The 21,101-nt window shown below is 33.1% G+C and overlaps 1 protein-coding gene across 2 annotated transcripts in view; it reads right to left on the reverse strand.

The window, feature by feature from the left end:
• The window catches only part of LOC117416863 (DENN domain-containing protein 1B), a 100,446-nt gene that overhangs the window by 17,073 nt on the left and 62,272 nt on the right, over positions 1–21,101 (reverse strand). For both annotated transcript variants that reach the window (XM_034028303.3, XM_034028305.3), the window contains 9 exons: positions 19,873–19,973; positions 18,218–18,263; positions 16,284–16,385; positions 7,833–7,958; positions 4,986–5,087; positions 2,422–2,512; positions 2,026–2,066; positions 1,277–1,345; positions 558–614 (listed from right to left, as the gene is read on the reverse strand). In XM_034028303.3, coding sequence (XP_033884194.3) covers positions 558–614; positions 1,277–1,345; positions 2,026–2,066; positions 2,422–2,512; positions 4,986–5,087; positions 7,833–7,958; positions 16,284–16,385; positions 18,218–18,263; positions 19,873–19,973 — 735 coding nt within the window. The remainder of the gene's footprint in view (positions 1–557; positions 615–1,276; positions 1,346–2,025; positions 2,067–2,421; positions 2,513–4,985; positions 5,088–7,832; positions 7,959–16,283; positions 16,386–18,217; positions 18,264–19,872; positions 19,974–21,101) is intronic.

A 21,101-nucleotide genomic window follows, 5' to 3' on the forward strand; every position in this document is an offset into this window, starting at 1 on the left:
AACTGAAATTTCCTACATAAAATTATTATTTATTTACTGATTAGCAAGTCCTGAAACAGGTTAATAAAGTGCTCAACTAACAGTACTCCGGAATAAATAAATAAATTAAAAAAAGAAAACATCCATTAATAACCATTCATTACGTTTTAGAGATATCCATGTATCACTTTGAGGACTGTTTTCTATAATTTTTTTTTTTTTATTAAATGAGAAGACAACTATGGCTATAATAACACTATTGGATGTGAAGATCTGCTCTTATGAGCTTTCAGCTTGACAGTTCAAGTATCAAAGCAATCACTCTTATGAAAACATACATCTCGTTACAATAACTTTGAAGATTTCAGTGGTTCATTGATAAAATATGCAAACAATAAAGGCTCTTTCACTGCCTGGATGACACGACAGGATATAGCCAAGGGCTTGTTTTTAAAAATGTATAGTACTCAACAAAGCACTAAGCAGATTCATGATTAAAAACATTGATCGAGATTTTAGAGAATATTATACTCCAAACGAAAGAAGATTTTAAACAGGTTAGAATTAAAATAGCCTACCTTTTGCTTTAACATAATCTTCATTTCTTTTAGTCCTTGCTTGGCATGACTTTTAGCCTGTAAAGTAAATTACTCATTTTGAGTCAAACATAAAAAATAAAGTCCTCTCAATTAAGTGTTAGTTTTTCCTGTTTTTTTTTTCTTTATTAAATTTAGTTTATTTTAAGGATTTACTGAATTAAAAAAAAAAAAGGTTCCCAGGTGAAGAGGCATACAGGCATTTTAAATACCAAGACGTTCTTAATCAAAACAAAGCTTTGACATGACAAAGAAAATAATAAAGCCCACATGAATAGAATGGCAAAGTGAATTTTAGCTCAGATCTACAAGAAAGGTAAATGTCATTTGAGTACATTTTCATGCATGTTAGAGAATACATCACAGTGCTATCACGGACTGCTGTGTGTTCGTTATATGATGTACCATCTACATCTTTTCCCACCTTCTCACTTTAGAATTCCTGGTTACCACGGGAACAAGTTACCGCTGAGAAACAGCCCTTGGGCCCATAGTATACAGCAGCAAGAAAAACGTTTTTGCATTTGTAATATACCCATTCACACTGTAATTAGGAGTATGGAAAAACAGTAGAAAAATCCAATAATACTACATGTTGTGTTTTGAAAATTACATTAGAATTTGTCATTACCCAAACAAGTTCTGCAAAAGCGGAACATACAATATATATAAAAAATACATTCTTTAGGATAATAACTTACAAATTTGTATGCAGTTTTCACAGCAGGGCTTGCTTTGGTAACGGCTGTGTTAATCATTGCACCACCTTTCTGTAGAAGACATGGAACATTTTCTTTCAGTTATTTTAGAAGCTTATGAAATTGTTAAACTTGCATTCTAATTTTATACATTTATGAAAGCAATTAGGCTACTACAAAATTTGAGGACTTATATTCTTTGGACCCCTCAATGTAAATTATAAGTCATGTGTTAGAAAGCTGTGACATAAACTTTATCTGTTGACATACTTTCCAACCTGATATGTGTTTTCATTTTTCATAAATGGTCACAATTGCCAGAATTTTTTTCAAATGGAGCTGCCAAAGTTTTCTTTTTTTTCTTTTTTTTTTTTTACTGATGTTAAAATCTTGAGCTGCATTGTGCTAAAGCTGAATGCATTTCAGAATGATAAAACTCCAGTCTTTCATACCAGTACTCAAGTATGAGCTGAGGAATGCTTGGCTAGATGCACAAGAAAACACTTTGTTCTTAATAAAGTTTGGCAGGAACTCACTGGATAAGAAAAACAGTTTTTAAAAACAGTTACTTTACCTGCATGAAAGCCAAAAAAAAAATATATATATATTCTTTCATTACTTCATTCCTGTCAAATTCTATACAAAGGCTTTCCACTACAAATTATTAAGTTGAAAAAAAAAAAAAGTTTCAAACTTAAATACATAAATTGTAGGTGTATACAGTACAATACCAAGGCCTAGCAGGTTATTACCTTTACTGGTTGCATCCACTGTTGATACGACCTTGAATTTGCTAAATTTACAAATAAAATAAAAAATTATTGCAAAAACATAAATTGATAATAAAAGTGGTTTAGTCAAGTGCAGTACTGTATAATAGAGGCTTTCTTATGAAAATGGCAACGGAAAATGTTTGCCTACCCTGAGGGGTTAGTATAAACAGGACAAATGAGGGATACCTCAAAACATGGAGTCATACTTAATAATATCAAGGGAAGGAAACATTCATGAAAAAAAGGATTACACATTTTTAATGGTTTACAAAAACTCGAGATGCTATATAAGCTTTTGAAGAAGTGGGAGCAGATGAACAGAAAACAGGCCTTTCAGGGGTACAGTGAGACTTAAAAACATTTTTTCCTACTTACCTCCACAAAAGCCACCCTCAGTTATTTCCTCTTCAAAAACATCTGAAAATCCCTTCCCTGCATTTATCCTGGCGAGTCGGCCATCAATGAACTAAAGAGGAAAAAAGACAGAAACAGAGTTTATTTTATTTGACCTGCTCAAAAAAGTTTAGAAATCTAAAAAAGTGAAAAACAGATGAAGGATTGACATCATGGCCAACATGTAGCACATCCTACACTAAAGAAATTTAATTTATCTACATTGTCACGTAAAAGGCATACAACCCTCATGATTGGTAGTTTTATTATCAAGATTGCATATTCCAGTCTATTAGTACTAGTATGCTAAATACATTTTCTCCATACAATACACAGGATTGTATTTAGCACGCCATTGTTTCCACATGCATAGTACAGTGAATATAAATAATGTATTTGGCAATTTCTAGCTAGTTGCTTTTGTTCTCATTGGCTTGGCTTACATGCAAAAATAAAAATTAGTCTCGCCTTTTTGCCATACTATTTTGGTAGTACCTTTTGGACATTTTGGGTTTACATGTAGTTTTCTTTTAGAGAGAGAAATTAGACACTACTGTACCTCAAAAAAGGTTTTTAGCAAGCCAGTCTGGATTAACTGACAGGTATTATCATTTCAATGAAAATTTCCTCTTAAAATATAAATAACCTATATACCATTGAACAGTTAATAATGCTACTGAGAAAGTTATGAAGCTAAATTACATCTTACAAAAACAGATACACACTCCCTGTGTTATCTTCATTTTGTGTAGGGGTTACTTATAATATAAATGTCCACTCAAAGAAAGAATGCAACAAAGTCACCTGACAAATTAGAAATAACTGTTCAGAACCAAAAAAAATCCATCAGAGCACAAAAGTACACCACACGTTGATAATATCATCTTTTAAAGCTAAAACACTCACGTTTACAAGATAATTTGTCATAAAAGGTAAATAATAAGAATAATATAAAAAAAAAAGCATTCTGTGTTACACACCTGGATATATGGAACTACAATAATTATAGAAGCATTCATTTTTATTTATTGTGGTCCACGGAAATGACCCTGGGCACAGATTTTTGTAGGTTTTGAATGGTTGTGATTTGTATGTTTATATATACAATAAGTAATAGAACGTCGAAATGTATGTATTACTACCAAGACTAATTTAAATCAGAAAAGCTACATTAGCAAAACAACCGATTGTACCATACCTGTCAACTCTTACGGGTTTCCCGTATTTCTTAGTTTTTTTTTGTTTTTTTTTTTCAAGTCTTACGGCCGTAAGATGAAAATCTTATGGGCAAATCAAAACCTCACGGTCAGGGAAAAACATGCAGAGCACGCACGTCACTGATTGCCTCCTTCAAAAAAGGCAGAACCAGTTCGCAAAAATGTCACCGCCAACAAAAAACTGGAAAATTGTACAGTGGAAGTTGTACAGTGGATGGTACCGAATTTCATGGCTTGATAAGGACTTCATCTGACGGCTGGGATTACGCGTTTGTATTCCATGTAAGAAGAATGTGAAATGTTAAAGATGTTAATAATAATGAACGCAGCAAATGATGAAAAAGCTTTTTTTCTGCAGATTTCAATTAATAAATTGGGAGAAGCACTCTATTTTTTCTTTCATATTTTCTGATACTATTATTTTCTAGTCGAATTTTTTAAGGTCTTAAAGCATTCCTTGAGGGTTTGAAAGCTCTGGCATACAAGTTGGGCACAAAAAGGGTTGACAGGTATGTTGTACACATTTATCAGTTTATATTCACTGTGATCTCATAACATAAGGAATGGGAAGCGTCATATATTGTAATGAGTCCCATAATAAGACCTGTCAGTCTAACTCTTGTCAATTTAGGAGCTGTGGAAATTAATCATAACCGACTAAAAAATAAAATACAAGAGCAAACTGTTTGAATAATGATCGAAAGCAGGTTGTCAACGACATTTTCTGCTCTCTCTTGGCAGAATTCCTGTTTATTAGAAACAGGCTAGCTTCCAAATGGACTTGGTTCATGGTCAGAGCAGTACTGCATCACTGGACAATTTCACTGCAAGTTTGAGATAAAGGCACCCGAGCTACTGCAGAGCAGAAAAAATGTCTTTGAACTGTGGGTCACTATCTTTTCTGGGAAGCTATGAATTTATTCAATGTCAGAAACAACGGCTTGATTCATTGTTATTCTCATCATACTGAAAAAAAAGATCTCCTGCTAATTGAGGTTCTAAATTGCAGCTGTCAATAAAGAAGATATTCACTAAGCTTTGTGCCAAGCAGCAACATTAAACAGTTTACATTTCCTAATCAAAAGTACTTGCTGATGGTTACATTTTTGTAGATGCAGGATTGAATGTGTTCATTTTAAATTAATGATTTAAAGATACATCCCTTCCTTTTGGATGTCATTTACTTCCTATACAGGGCTCTGGCTCCAACTGGGTGTATGTGCAGTTAAAGACGTACTGGTAGTTTAGGATCTGCATGTCTACTATTTTTGTCAGGCCTACAGTCAAGTTTGTCCAACAGTGCTTTAATAATTCTGGCACACACTTTACCTGTTTAAAAAGCTGAAGATTCACCGCCATTTTAAGGAAAGCTCTCATAGTGCTAGAGCGATGGTTTATAAAACTATCTTCACAAAAGGAGATTGGCTCCCCCTAGAAAATAAAGGAAGTTTTGTTAAGAGGAAGAGGACAATTCAGTAAGGTTACATTTATAAGTTGATGAGTTTTTATTACCTTATTATACTAAGCAAGATAATTAACAAAAATTACATTTTTAAAAACTGTTGCTTGAGAAACATCATTAATTTGTGCAATTAAAACATCTTAAGTGTATTGGGAATAAATAAGAATGTGCACACACACCACTTGATTTTAAACACATCTTCTTGCTGCTGTAGTGTTGGTGAGATTTTTAACTCTCCTGTTTATGAGAGAGTCTCAGTTTCACACTTATGCCAAAGCAATATCCTATACTTGGAGAGATGTCAATTATCAACTATGTAGTTGGAAAGCACACCCAGGTGCCCAATATAATGAGCTAAAATAACCTAGTGAGAATGTAGCATTACTAAGATACAATAAAGACAAGATTTGTTGTTAACTAGACCCAGTTGTGTATCAACAGATATTTAAAGTTAAATGTATGTAAAAATCTAACATTTAATTGACTTACACAGTATTTGAAATTAATTTGGGGTTTGCCTTGTAGTTTTAACATACTGTACATCACAAGTGAGAGTAAGACATGACGTTAGAATAAACAGGTGTGTTATACACTGCAAAGATATAAACAGTGTACTGTACATTAGTGCGGTGTATCCTTTTTAATCACATAGCATAGCACTGCAAAATGACATTCTGATTAAACGTTGGATGGAAATTGTTTTTTTTATTGTTAGAAGCAGTAGGGTGGCTTCTATTCCTGTCTAGGGGAAACTCTAATGTGTATGCCTGAGGTTCAGATGACAATAAATACTGAATTATCTAAATAGCAGAATAGGCCCGTGACAGTTTTATGTTTTGAGAAACAGTTTCCTACATGAAGGCAACAACTAAAATGCAAAGCAAATGTGAGGGATTAACTTTCTACATCTGAATTGTACTTGTTTCCTTTGTCTAATTTGCCAAAGCCGACAGTTTTCAATCTCACATTAAATTAGACCCAGTTACATAATGTGTTAGAGATGGGTTACAAGTTCCATAATGTAAATGGAAAACTATGAACTTAAATTGACGTGACATTTTATATAAATACACAGCCTGCCTAGTAAAGCTAAAACAGCTGGGAGAAAGAAAAAAAAAAAACATTTAATTTTAAAGCAAGGTTTAAAAACAAAGTCATTGTTTGAAAAAGATTGAAGATTTACTATCTGCCAAAGCAACTAGTAAAAAACACCAAAAAATACATTGCAGTCGAGGAGTAAAAATCAGGACCACGACCACTTTTAGAGTTACCTTTATTGCATATACTATATTGTTCAGCATCTAGGTTTGATGAGTACAGTACACCCTCACTATAACGGCCTTCATTATAACGAACCTTCGGCTACAACGCCTCTGAAGCGAAAATAATTTTATGTTGCAACAAAGCTGGAAACTATATTGATCGTTTGAAAAAAGGAGTAAAGCAGGCATATCTCTGTCGTGAATATAGGTTGTTAAAAAGCACTTCTTTGGCTTGTTAAGCAACCATGCGGCAAAGCAAACTTTGATTTTAGAAAAAAAACACACAAAAAAAAACTTGAGGATCTGGTGAACTTTTCATGTAAAACTTTTCATGTCGGGTTGATTTGGAATAAAAGCTCAGTTTGGGATTCTTGCATGTTGGATTAAAATTTGGTGCATTTTGAAACGATTCGTGTCAGATTGATTTTGAATAAAAGTTCAGCTTCAATTCGGGATATTTGCTTTTTGTACTGCGTTTTAATTGTTTAACAATAGGTTAAAGCAAAGGCAGAATACTGCATACAGGAGATTAAGAAGTGCATGCAATTCTACTTTTATTCACAATCACATCTCATTAACTTACTCCAACAGTCTATCGTTCATTTTGATTGTCCTTTTGCTATAACGAACCCCTCGATATAACGAACAAAAGACTTGGACTCCAACAGGATCGTCATAGAGAGGGTGTACTGTACAAGCTATGGCATGGGTAGGGATACAAGTATAGAGAAGGCATCATAGAACAGATACTGTGTGAACAAAGGCAACAAGATAGCTTTATTTTTTTATTTAAATCAGCCTGCACACATTTGTGCATGTAGCATTTTAATACCATTTGGTTAATCTTTTAATTATTGTGACACAAAAGAAATCTGACTTTGTTTTAAAGAACTAGATCTATTACAATAATACTTGTTATCAAATTCCCACATGAACCAACAAAATAACTGAAATACATGAACAGGGTTTGTGTGTACTGTTTACAGAAGAGACAGATCCGCCAATTATGTATCCCTATTCTCTGGGCCTATGCAATCCAATTATTTTCTAAACTTGAAAATGCAGCTCTCCCAGATATGACAGACAAATGCGCTCTGAAAAACACAACTGAAAAAGTATTTTACAAAAACAAGTGTAGAGATGATGGGTGGTGCTGGGTGGCTCAGTGGATGTACAAAGAAAATGATGGCATCACTCAAATGACCACATTTGAGTGACGCCATCATAATTACTTTTTTAGGGTTCAATATGAATTGTCAAGTGGCCTCATTCCAGGGTTTCCACACATGGGCATAACCGACAAAGCAAAATGAAAACAGCTGTACTCTTCAATGCCACATGCCAAGGAGGAATACCAGTTCAGCATCAAAGGTGACCAGTAAATCTTGTGGTTATTTTCTTTTAAAACTAAAAAAAAAATAATAATTAAAAAAATAACATAAATCATCTCACTGGCTTGTATCTCAAGTCATCTCTGTAGGATCCGAACAGGGCCGCCTGAGTCCTGAGAAAGGCTGTAGCCACTCCGCTGCCTGTCGCTGTAGACTGCTTTTTCAGTTTACTTTTCAGAGTGGACATCTGCAGAAGAGAGACTAAAAGTTAAATTAACACCTTTGAAATTGGTAGACACACAAACTCAATCAGGGTGTGAACCGTCACATTTGCAGGTCAGCCAAAAGATCCTTCCCTCTTCCTGATAGCTTATCTGTTGTGCTGTGGAGAGCACCTGCTGGTCTGTTAATTGAGAAGAAAGCAGAGGGGGGGGGGGGGGGGTGTAGTGCTAATGCACAGTGCTTTGTGCATGCTCTCTCTCTCTAAGTTCTCTTGACATAAATACGCTTGAATATCTTTTTTTTTTTTACTACACTTTGGTTTGTTGGCCATTTTTGTACCGGTTTAGTAGGATCTGAACATGTGCCAACTTGATTTAGGATAATAAAAGATGTATCCTGTGGATCCGAGGGGGGGGAGACCATTTCTTAATTGACATTTTCAGGTGCTGCTTATCACCTTTTCCCGTTTCCATCAAAGAAGAAGCTTCAAGCTACTTTGAATACCCAAGAAATATTTCACATCATTATTGAAAATGACAGAAAGGGGCTCAGAATCATTATAAGGAAGAATCATGATGATTCTATTATGAAGCTGTGTTCTTTGCAGAGAAACAGCACCTGTACAATGTATCTAGGCAAGACGAATGCTAAAAAATTCAAGAATTAACGTGGGTAGACTTCTTGGCGTCTACATTGAGTATGTTTTTTCCACGTTGCAAGATAAATTGCTAAATCATATGGCTTTATAATTGGTATGAATTAAAAACAAATGAAAACAAAACAAATATTTAAAGCAAAAGTATTCTGGGGGATATGTTCAGACTCAAAATCACAATCAATGGTATACATTAATCTTAGCATTTTGTGCATACTATTTACACTGCAATCATATCAACACATTTCAGCAGAAGCCTTAAAAGAGATTATGCATTGCTAAATTAAACAAAGTGTTGTATAATACATCTGCAAATTTACACTAAATAAATGCTTCTTAAGCTTATGCAAAACATCAACAACATTAATATTTAATGCTGAAATGCATTTATTCATTCAAATAAACACAATAAAGTGTCAGTTTTTTCTAACCAATAAAAACATGAAAAAAACAAAAAGGCAAATGAAAATACAAGCAATTTAGAATATATTTTTGATAACAACCTGCCATTTGCTCATTCATTCAAATCAAATCAAATCCAGTGATTTGCTCATTCGTTAAAGACGAGCACACAGAATGTATTCTGATCCAAAAAAAGATGATTCTCTACTAAATACAGCATTTGCCATTAATGTAGAAATGTTTAGGTGTTTAAAAGAAAAATTATTTCAATAAAATGATTTTTTTAAATGAATGTACAACCACATATTCCACAGCAGTAACTCAATAACGAAAGAAGAAATAAATAGGTTTCTGTACTGCTACTGTATTAACCGACTCCAATTCCTTGTAAACTTGACTTGCCCTAATACGCCTGTACATCAACAAAATGTTATCTCTCCAATAACCATGGTGGTTTGGTTCAAAACTCCATACACTAATAATCAGTTTTTATATCAAAAGATGCATCAATTTCAGATATCTATTTTGATGATGGCACACACAAGTTTCTCTTGCATCTAATAACCGTGACTGATCTGTCAATCTAATTAACTGTTATACTTTTAATAATGCTAACGAGAAGTGAACGAGGCAGCAGAGGCTTAGCTCTACAGGTGATAAACCTATTTGGCAGTGACATTTTTCAGTGTAAAGTCACAGTTGCTGTGATCTGATCAAAGAGAGGGACCCCCATCGGGTCCAATTATAACCATAGTATTGTAGAAAAATCATTTGAGTTATGATATTCATAATCTATGCAGAAAGGCCTTTCTGTATAGGTCTTTTCCCCATAGCTGTGATCTTTTCAATTTACATCAAGGAAAGATAGTGCTAGATAAAAGTCTGCAGTTCGATTAGTTTAGCCCATGGAGGGCATACATCAAGGCTCATTAAAGTCTCTTCAATTAACTCCAGTACAAGGTTTGAAGTGCTCACTGTTCAATGCACTGGTCAAAGGTTGCAGAGAAAACAGATCTGCAGTTAACACTCCAGCTGGGAATGATAATTAACAGGTGCAATGGTATCTCTTTCTTTTAGTCTAATTCAGAGAGCTATAAACTTGCACAATATCACAAAATATTAATAAATCGTAGTCATATCCATTTATAGTAATAGTAATAGTAGTAGACCTAGTTGAAAACTAGATTCACGTTAAGCTACTTCAAGTTTTGCTCCATTACAACTTGTTTAATCTAGTTGTATTTAACATACAGTATACCCTTGCTATAACGCCCTTCATTATAACAAACCTGACCCCTGGACCCCAAATAAAATAAATAAATAAATAAAAAAATAAAAAAGATAATAAACACACACTGTCATCATCCTGGTCTGTACGCACGGGATGCCACCTCAGCAACTCTCTTGTCTTAATAAATACCCGCATGTAACTATGCATCCGAAACAGAAATTATTTTAAGTTGTAACAAAGCTGGAAATGATATTGATCGTTTGAAAAAAGCAGTAATATTTCTGTCGTAAATACAGGTTGTCAAAAAGCACTCTGTTTTTTGTCTTGTTCAGCAACCATGCGGCAAAGCAAAACTGAATTAAAGAAAAAAAAGGCTGAATCTGAAGAACTTTTCATGTCAGGTTGATTTGGAATAAAAACTCAGTTTGGGATTCTTGCATGTTGGATTAAGATTTGGTGCAATTCATGTCGGACTGATTTTTAATAAAAGTTTGGCTACATTAGGGATTTTTGCTTCTTGTACTGTGTTTTAATTCTTTAACGAATAGGATAAAGCAAAGGCAGAATACTGCATACATGAAATGAACAGGTACATGTAATTCTACTTTTATTCACAATCTCATCTCATTAACTTACTCCAACAGTTTATACTTCATTTTGATTGTCCTTTTGCTATAATGAACCCCTCGATATAGCGAACAAAAGGCTTGGACCCCGACATGTTCGTTATAGAGAGGGTGTACTATATGTATGTATGTTTGCAGGGGTGAAATTCTCAACATAAAAGTGCAGATACTCATATGCATAGCCGGGTGTAAACATTAAAAAAATGGAGACAATCTGAGTGCCAATGAATAAATACTTAAAAAATGAATACACATTGGTAGATGATACATTTATAAATACAAAATAAGCCTTAAATAATTGATCAATTATAACCAATTCACCATAAACAAAGCTGACAATACTGAAAGCTTTGTACCCTTGGCTTGTATCACACAGTCATGTACTGTAATATAACACTTAAGTTAAACCTTAAATGACAAGCATTAAGAACTATTACATTATGCAGTAACTGCTGTAGAGTGAGTTTTGTTTCAATATAGCCTAAAAAAGGGACGAGGTTATAAAAATGATATTAAAAAAAAAAAAACTGTGCGATGAAAAAATGCTACAAAAAGGTTTGTCAAACAATGCACAATAGGGGCTAAAATACCCCTCAAATGTATTATGCAGCAGGCACTACTACAAGTAATGATGTACTTGGCCATTTTAATCTTCATAGCACTCTCTGAACTCATCCCCATACTTTCCAGCCCCTGTGTACTCACCTACAACAGGACCTGGCCATGCTACAATAATAGCCTTGGATTAGAACATATATCCCTGTTTCTTTTATTTATTTTGTACTTACTACCTATCTTACAATAAAATGTTCTGTGTGCTTCTCTGTTGTGTTTCTGTGTAGAATAATTACCATAATCTATTCCAGAAAAAGATTTCAGGCAGAAACAATATAAAAGTAAACTTTATTTATTTATTTTTTTATCCCTGGTATTGTGGTTTCTGCACAAGAAACAAAGTGGCAAAAGACACATTTTCATAAAGTAATAGAATTACTGTGGTTTGCGTCTGTCTTTTTATATGTGCATGCAAGTGAAAACTCACATTTAACTTAAATAAACTCAAAATATTTTAGAAAAGGGGGCAAAGAAAAAAACATCTAACCATTTTGGTTTTCGTTTACTACAATCCTCATAACAGAAAATACTAGGATCACAACAGAACAAAATGTGGATCGCTTTGCTTAACATGTACCTTGCAAGTTGGGCCATAATAATGATAATTACTCCATACCGCTATTTTCACGTTGCACTGCTAAAGTCTTAAAGAGTATATATATATATATATATATATATATATATATATATATATATATATATATATATATATATATATATATACATATATACACACACATACATAAATCAGTGGGGCACAGTAATAGATTAAATGTATTTGTCAATTGTTAGTGTTTAAAAATATATAGTAAAATACAGTACTACATTTTATAATCTTGACTCATACATATATTCTTTGGTAAATGTACTCTTTAAATATAAAAATGTAAAATTATGCAAAGGCTGCCAACTAATGACACTTATAATTGTGAGTGCTTTTTATCATGATATTTGTCTTAGAAATACATACATATATATACATATATATATAAAAGATTATTTAATGAAAGGCATACCATGGGGATGTAATTAAAGAACTACAAAGAAATACACACTCACTGTCAAATTAAAATTTTAAATAGCCTCCCAATCATAAATTCAATGTTTTATAGGTAATAGTAATGTAAAAATGTTTAATTTGATGCTGGGACCATAGATTAATTGTTCAGGGGTTTCCTCCAATAATTTTTTAACACTACATCCAAAACAACAAAGTAATAATAAAATGTCAAAGGGCCAGATATTCAAAGTTTTGGCAAATTTATGCAACTTTTACGCAACTCTGATTACATTGCGAATATATTAACGTATATGCTGTGCAAACTGTTCCACAGGATATAGATAATATGAAAAAAAAGATGATGATTTGAAATTTGACTATATTAACTATTATAATGCTAATAATTTGGAAACCATGTGATTGTCAAAAAAAGGTTTTAAAGTATGTATCTTTGCTGGTTTGTTAATATGGTTGAACACAAAAGCCCATATAATGCTTTAAATCTATTCTGGCAGCAACAAAAGCAGCAGTGCTCTAAAAATGTATACAGCCTAATTCTCAGATAACAAAACAAAACCGATTTCTCTGGGATATACATTTCCATAATTGTACCTAATTGTTAGGTAGGATTTCGTTTTGTTACGACACCCTTATTATTCAGAGAAACTGGCTGTATGCGTGTGCGTATGCATGTGTGGGGATGGTATGGAGAAAGCTGAAATTAATAGTATATTCTCCAGGGCTTGTTTTTCACACACGTTTCTCTGCTCTCTGATGCAGAACCTACAAATATTAATGTATTCCATGCTGGATACAATACAATAAAATGTTAGCTCCCAGGATGAGTCAGTTTAATTTGTACAGAAATTGTTGTTTTAGTTGTTTACAAATTATCGGTACAGATATAAATGACGTACAAAAACTAATTCCACCTGCTTTTAATTCTTTCTTGTTTGTCTTTCTTCCCGTTTGTAGTTATGACCATGAGTTTTAATTACAGAACAGAAGTGTGGATCTTTTTCTTTTAACTGGATTTTCTTGGATACATGAGCACATTAATGAAATCATAACAGAGCAGTTGTTATTCTTACATTTAAACGCTAAACTAAACAATTCCAATTTTGTTGGCCATTTCAAATGAATTTCAGTGCAATAGATTTGATTTTGATACAAACCATATGGTAACCAGCTATGATGTATATTTATAGAAATCCACATTTTCTTATATTTAAGACTTACTTCTTGCAATTATCCAGAATTTTTCTGAAGGTCATAAAATCCAATACCAACCTTAGCACCACCTTGGCCAACTTAATTTCTTTGAAACAAAAGTTAAAAAGCTGGTCGTCTTGGCAGGAAAAAGTTTTGCAATCATTTCTAATTAACTTAAAATTGCCAAAGATGATGTCACAGGCCATTTTACGTATATATTGCCAGCCTACAGTACTTTATAAAACGTTAAACTGATTGATACATTTAACAACTGTTCTCAATTATGTACTAAAAAGGTTTTCTTATGTAAACTTTGAAGCACGGGTGAGAGTACACACTAAAATAATCCAGAAGACCAGCTTCCCAGCAAACGGTGATCAATTTCTTGAAATAAACAGATGAATGGTCTGCTAACAGTAAAATCTTTACATTTTAATTTGATATTAATAACGACTTATTGTGATTTTAGTATTTTTAAATTTAGCACAATAGGTTTTTCCAGAAAAGTCTTTATTTTCATAACTTAGTCATTACAGTCAGTTTAAGTTTATTTTCCTATGATCTGTGATAATACAAAAAACATCTCTTTAATATCTTACGGTTTTAATATAACAAAAGTCTCCAAAATGATTTTCAAATGTCTGGTGCCACATCCTCTACAATCTTACACCAATTATTCTCCCTATTTGTAAATCATTAGGATTTTTCAGAACGGAACTGCTACTAGCAAGGAAGCATTTCTAATAGTCAATAAATCTAAAATATTAAGTGTGAATATCGGAGAAGTGGCCATTAAGAGAAGGCCAGCGTGGAAAGCAGCATAGGGTCTCATATGAAAAAAGGGCAGGTAATTCAGGACAACTGTGACCCCTAACCTTTCACAAAGCAGGACCAGTGGTCAACCTCTCACAATAATAAAGTCCACATGGAACCAAAGCCTCTTAACCTATAATTACACCTATCCCAAACACTTCATCTTAAATCAATATGGACATACATCTTTGTTTGAAAATATTCTGCTGTAGGCACTTTTATTTTGACGGCTGTACAAAACACATTGTGTTTACTATTTAGGAATATGCTTATTTTTACTTGCTCAGCCTTCACAAGCGATCCAGATACAGGGTTAATAAACTAATGATAGAACAGGAACATCAACTGTCCAGACTGAGATATGTTTCAGTATCTTGTTCATTTAGCACAGACACAATTGGTTGCATTATATAAATCTAGTAGAGGATGTAATGAGAAAAAAAATAAAATAAAAAACTATTATAAATGTTTATTTTTTTACTACAAATAGATATCAAGAATTATATAAATAAATATTATATATATATATATATATATATATATATATATATTTCACAATAAAAGTATGTACTGTACCTAGGCATATTGTTCATAAGTAAGGAAACCTTAAGCTTCATATTCAAATAATTTCTAGCATTTTGCTGGACATCTCCCAACATAGAAGAAAAGGACATTATTCAATACGCACGATTTATCATTTTTTATTTGCATTTTTGAGAGATCTATTTTTTAAACAATTTCTCTAATACAAAAGACAATTTGTTTTCTTTAATGAACTTGTTCAATTGACTGAGTCACTTTAATAGCCTTTGCAAAAGTTGCAAAGTGAATAAACAGATTTTTCTTTAATTAGTAACTAAATCAGGTATGCATATTTATTTATTCTTTCTAAAAGGTTAACCAATAAATATGTTCTTGTTTGCTATACATTTATTATCACCGGTAATAGTAAATGTGATATTTCTTTTTTTTTTGGGGGGGGGGGGGTAATTTAACATGAAATACAGAATATGTTCTATCATTAGTCAAGGAAAAATAGCAATGTAAGATCAAATGCAACGCAGAGCTGTCACCTAATTTATCAGACAAAAAGATTTTTTTTTACCCTGTCATTTTTAAAAGACCCAACTCGCTTTCATGACAAACTCAATTTGCAATTTAATTTACGAATAGAATCCTAAGTAAGGAGCCGAGGCTAAGCAAACAGAATCAGCAAACAATATGATTTTCACTCAAACTCTCGTCTCCCACCGGGGTATTGAAGATTAAAAAACAACTGAAATAATAATTCGGCAAAAAACAAATCAAACATTTCAGGATGCTTAGGGTGGGATCAAAGGCAGATATTTCAACCCCAACTACACCAGTGTCATCAGATCATTAATTAAAAGGAAAAGCACTTGCAGGTGGCAGAAAAGCAGGAACTAATAATTGGCCCCCTTCTTATTTTCAGAAATGGAGCTCGCTTCTTCAGCAAGACATGCCACTAAGCAGACAGAAATGCCTACTTTGTAAGGCAATGATAAGATGAAGAGACTCTTCTGTTCTTACAGCGCTAATGGCTAATGAACACCACTAGCTTTACAATTAGAATCTGTCCATCTGCAAAACAATGACCATGATGTTTCGCTGAAACATGAAATTATAGTTAAAAAATTACAACTGCCTAACTTAATGTATATTTTTTTCTGAACATGTCTCTGGTTAAATAATAAAGAGAATACTGAAACATGTAGAGTATGGACTATGGCAGAAAGCTTCTAGAAGAAATTGTCTGCAGTTCTCAGAGGACTTACCACATCACTGGGCAGGTTTTGAAGGTCATCAAATGGGGTTTCCAATGTGTTTGTGTCAACATTTAGGATGACTACATCTTCCAGTGTCCTGCTTTTTACTTTCTGTAGAGAAACATCATTATATTTCAATTTCATAGAAAAAAAAGTACAGGCGATTACAAAATATGATGTGAATTTAAAAGCCAATTTTACTTATGTTTGAAGAACAATTATAACATTAGCAATTAGTATACGCAATCCTGGTATCAAATGAAAAACTGTTACAGATGATACCTGGATCACATAATGTTATACACATAAGTGCTTCTGAAAACTATATGCTATGCAGAATTACAAAATATTATTTCACCACTTCAGAACAATTATCATCAATAATGGATTAATAAACTCATCAAGGCTAAATAAACCTAAGGTACATGTTCGACTAATGTAATAAGTACTCATCCTTTTTGAGGCTTATTAGGCCACTCATTTTCAATGCTATTCTTTTATTCAGTATTTATTTTCGAAGTAGTAATGTATTTTCAACACATTATATAGTCTTACAGTCTACCTTTCAGAAAAAAAGCTCAGTGCTAAATTAAGTACTAGCATTTGCAAACACATTTTTTTTTTTTAAAGTAACTGGCTCAGTAAATAGCTTCTTTAATTAAAAAAAAAAAATGATTTACATACTCGATACTGCTGTGAAAAGAATTTGCAGCAAAAGTTGTGTATGTATATATTAATGTAAACCCTGTAACTATTTATTTTGCTTAAGTAGAACAGTTTATCATATTGTAAATACTGTTCTTTATAGTCTGTTGAACCTCTGTTCTATGAACATGTTTTCTGCAATCTTGAAGCTGACATGCAATGTATAATCCTTAACAAAAACAAAAAAGAAAATATGGTATCAACTGAGTTACCAGAAGTTTACAATAGTGTGTACCAAAATTTAAAAAAAAAAGCTTGTAGAATTTACAGAATGAGCACAACAGTTTGTCAGTTTATTAATACTTATTTGGGTCACGGGATCATTTCTACTACCGTAATTGTACATGGTTGTATATAAAGGCTTTTCTTTAGTTTTGTATTGCTTAATGTATGTTTTTCTGAAGAAAATGGGTCCCATGATAATGTTTGGGTATGCAGCAACATGCACAATATAGGTAGCCTACAGTATATTTCATTAGTATACATTCCACCCCCCCCCCCCCCACCCCCCGAATTTTTAACTGGACAAACTTGCGCATGGTTCATTATTCTTCTGTACAAAATCAACAGGATTTTCACATTTTGACAAACATTTATATTCATAATATACAGAATGACAAATGCACCACTCCACAATTTTCTGCAATTGTTCTGACACCTGCATAGCGGTATTCTAGTGCTAATTTTCATATAGTAGGGGAAGGGGGGTGGGGGGTATATGTAAAATTCGAGTTTGTCATTGCATGAAAGTGACTGCTATACAGACACCCATGCTGAGTTCATCTCATTATATAAGCCCAGATATGCAACTGTCACTAATCCTGTTTGTGATAAACACAATGGGTTCCAGCATTGTCAAATACATCAGCATCTTATATTGGGTTACATGCCAATTCTAGACCACAGCAATTATGAAGCACCAAAACTGATTTTTTTTTTTTTTTGCTAGGCAGTCTCCAATATATTCACTAGCCTAAGCTGACCTATGAAATCTTTCACAGATTCTGCTTCATTATAATTCCGAATGCTACGAGTTTGCATATTGTGAATAGATTGCCTGTCCCAGACAGCTATAGAACATTTAACCATTAAGATCCTAGAAAGCCATTTGGTGCCAATACTCGACATTCCTGGAATGCCAGATTCTGGCACCTGTAAAGTTCGGAACCAAAAGTAAGATCACTACAAATACAGGTATATTCAGTTTAGTAATACTAATCTCTGCAAACTCTACTCACCTCCAATAAACTTAGGTGAACTCCAACCACATAGGGCATAGGTGCACTGTGGAAAACAAAATGAAACAATATTAAAAATACAAATATTATATTAAATAATACTGCATAGAATACTTTATCTTGCTAGTTTAAAAAGATTAAGTTTCAGGAGGCAGTTTAGAAATCATTATAATTTAAACCAACAAATCATAACCTACATTGATTTATTTATATAAAACAAGAATACTTAGAAAAGTCTACCATACCTAGAGCTTTATCTTTATTTTCAATATTGTTATATATTTATAACTTAAATGGCTTTTTATTTTATAATATGTGTAACAGTAGACAATCCATGTATTATCTGAATTCAAAGCAATGTTCTTAATATAAATAAAGCATGATTGGCAGAGAAATACATTATGATAATTTAACAAACAAAAACATTAATCATAACAAAACATGCCTGTAGAGAAGACATAATTAGTTTTATTATTTCCTGAAACCATTATATTATGTAGATCAGATTAGTTTAAAATGGTACTTTTTGTTGTTGCTGTTTAAGCATACGAATGCAAGCTTTTGTGCAATCTTTCCACTAAATGAACTAAATCTTGTAATTTGTCATATTGCAACTGTTGCTGGAACTTTTCAATTAAGTTAAGCAGTTGATAAGTCATGGAGCTGCCCTTGCAACATCTGTTCTGTACGACTGTAGCAACCACATTGCTGCATTCAGCCTTTTCTTTTCAAACAAAATTCGCCATGCAACAGGCTTTTCCTCTCTGTGCTATAATTATTGTTGAGCATGAGCATAATGACTTTATATAGGTCTAAATTAAATTTTATGAAAGGCTTCTTGTTTTTCCCTAACATTAAAAGGGAGACCACCCACTTGGAGAAGTCTTTGGTCTATTTCCTACAGTAGCTGGGTAACAGTATGCCTTGTATCGTACATAATATAATAATAGACGCATGTTATGTGGTTCATACCTGCTATACAGAAATGAATATAGTTTACTCATACGTTGCTAAATTAGCCAACAGTGCAGAAACTTGATAACTGTTGACATTAGAATACAAGTACTGTATGTCAACCTGAAAGAAACTAGGTTTAAAAGTAAACAGCTGGAAATCCCATAATAGAATTTGAATACCATGAGTTTAATGTTTAGCTGATTCCAGAAAGTATATGATTAAATGGGAAATTTCAAATGTTGCTGCTCATATGAATGATGTTAAAACAATTATTTTGTTGTGTTTGTTTCTTTTATTATTCACTTAAAACATAAGTAGCACATTACATGTATTGTACAAATTATACAAAAAAAACCCCCACAAAAAACAATAAATAAATAAATAAATACATAATAAACAGATCTTGCAGAAGAGCTCACAATGGATTTGTCCCTTGGTTAGCCCAGTAATGCCTGGCTACTTCCTAGGAGGCTACAGTAATTCTAATATTTGTGTAACCAGACACTAATCCTGGAAAAAAAAAAGGATAGAGGCAGCACAGAACACAGCCCATTTTGATTTTGAGGATGGCTTACAAGCAAAATGCACAATGCTACAGAGGGTATGAAAAGCAAGCGTTTCAGCAGTACAAAAGTCATCATTACTGGGTTAATACGGTGGTGTATTAAATACAAGAGAAAGTGGATTAGTGACCTTACCAGCAGTAGTCCAAGAGATGTGGAGGAAGCACTGGGATGTAAATATGTTGCCAGAACAATGGATACAGCAAGGCAGTTGACCCATGAACACATGCAGTTAACTAAAAGGTTACAAATAAATCAATACATAAATACATTTATGATTTGCTTACGAGCATGATATTGCATCCTAAAAAACACATTGACTCCAGTTTGATGAAAACTTATTTCAAGAAGAGCGGCAGATTTTAATGAACACTGGTAGCAAATAAAACAATGAAACTTAAAAATGTAGAAAATAATTTGCTGGCCGTTATGTTTAGATGCACTGTTTTGCTTTTACATTATAACTGGGGGTGATGAACACTAAAAGCATGTATTGAAACTCATGTGCTTGTGTTGATATTAATTTAAAGTTTGGTTAACAAAAAAGAAGAAAAATAAACGTATTTATTTTTTAAGAGCAGTTAAAAAATGGCATCTAAAAATTTGAGACTGGTGCATTATTCACTGCATTCCAATATAATTGTTATGCGGCACATATAGACACACAGATATGTTGCAATTTAACTTTCATGTAAGCACACATCTGTAGGGTTATTAAAGTTTTTTCCAAACACCTACATTTAAACACATTAACACCCAAAACAGACACTGTAAAAACATTAAATCTCACTATTTACAGTACAAGTTATCAACAGATATGCAGAAATCTGCACAGGCGTTTATTTGCTCAGTTAGTATAACAACCACAGAAGGTGTGTGTATAAAAAAATGAGCTAGTTTCCTTCTGGAAAATAAAACATTTTACTGTGGTTTAAATAGAAACAGAGATTATAATGACCTGTGCTGCAGTTTGCTCATCTTCTAGATTAAAATAACATGATTAAATATGGAAAAAGAACAGAGGTCTGTAGGCTCCTAAGGGATATCATTAGGGCAAATTGCCAAAGAATGAAACATGAGCTAGCCAAGAGAGACTGCAAGCTGCAATAATACCAAGGGACCAGTATGTTTGGAGCTGCAGTAATGTGTGAACTGCAGCTCTAACTATCAGGAGACCCTGCTCACTGACACACACAATGTCACAATTGACCAGCAAACCGCCCAAGCTTAACGCCTGTACCACGGCAAGAAGAAATCCATCTTTTAGCTACAGCTCTGTATGTCTGTAAACCTGTAATCTCAGTTTCCATTTAGGTTTACTATATAGAATCACATAGAACTCTGCTCTATAATTACCTCCACTG

The sequence above is a fragment of the Acipenser ruthenus genome, chromosome 12 (genome assembly GCF_902713425.1).
Source record: "Acipenser ruthenus chromosome 12, fAciRut3.2 maternal haplotype, whole genome shotgun sequence".
Classification (NCBI taxonomy): domain Eukaryota; kingdom Metazoa; phylum Chordata; class Actinopteri; order Acipenseriformes; family Acipenseridae; genus Acipenser; species Acipenser ruthenus.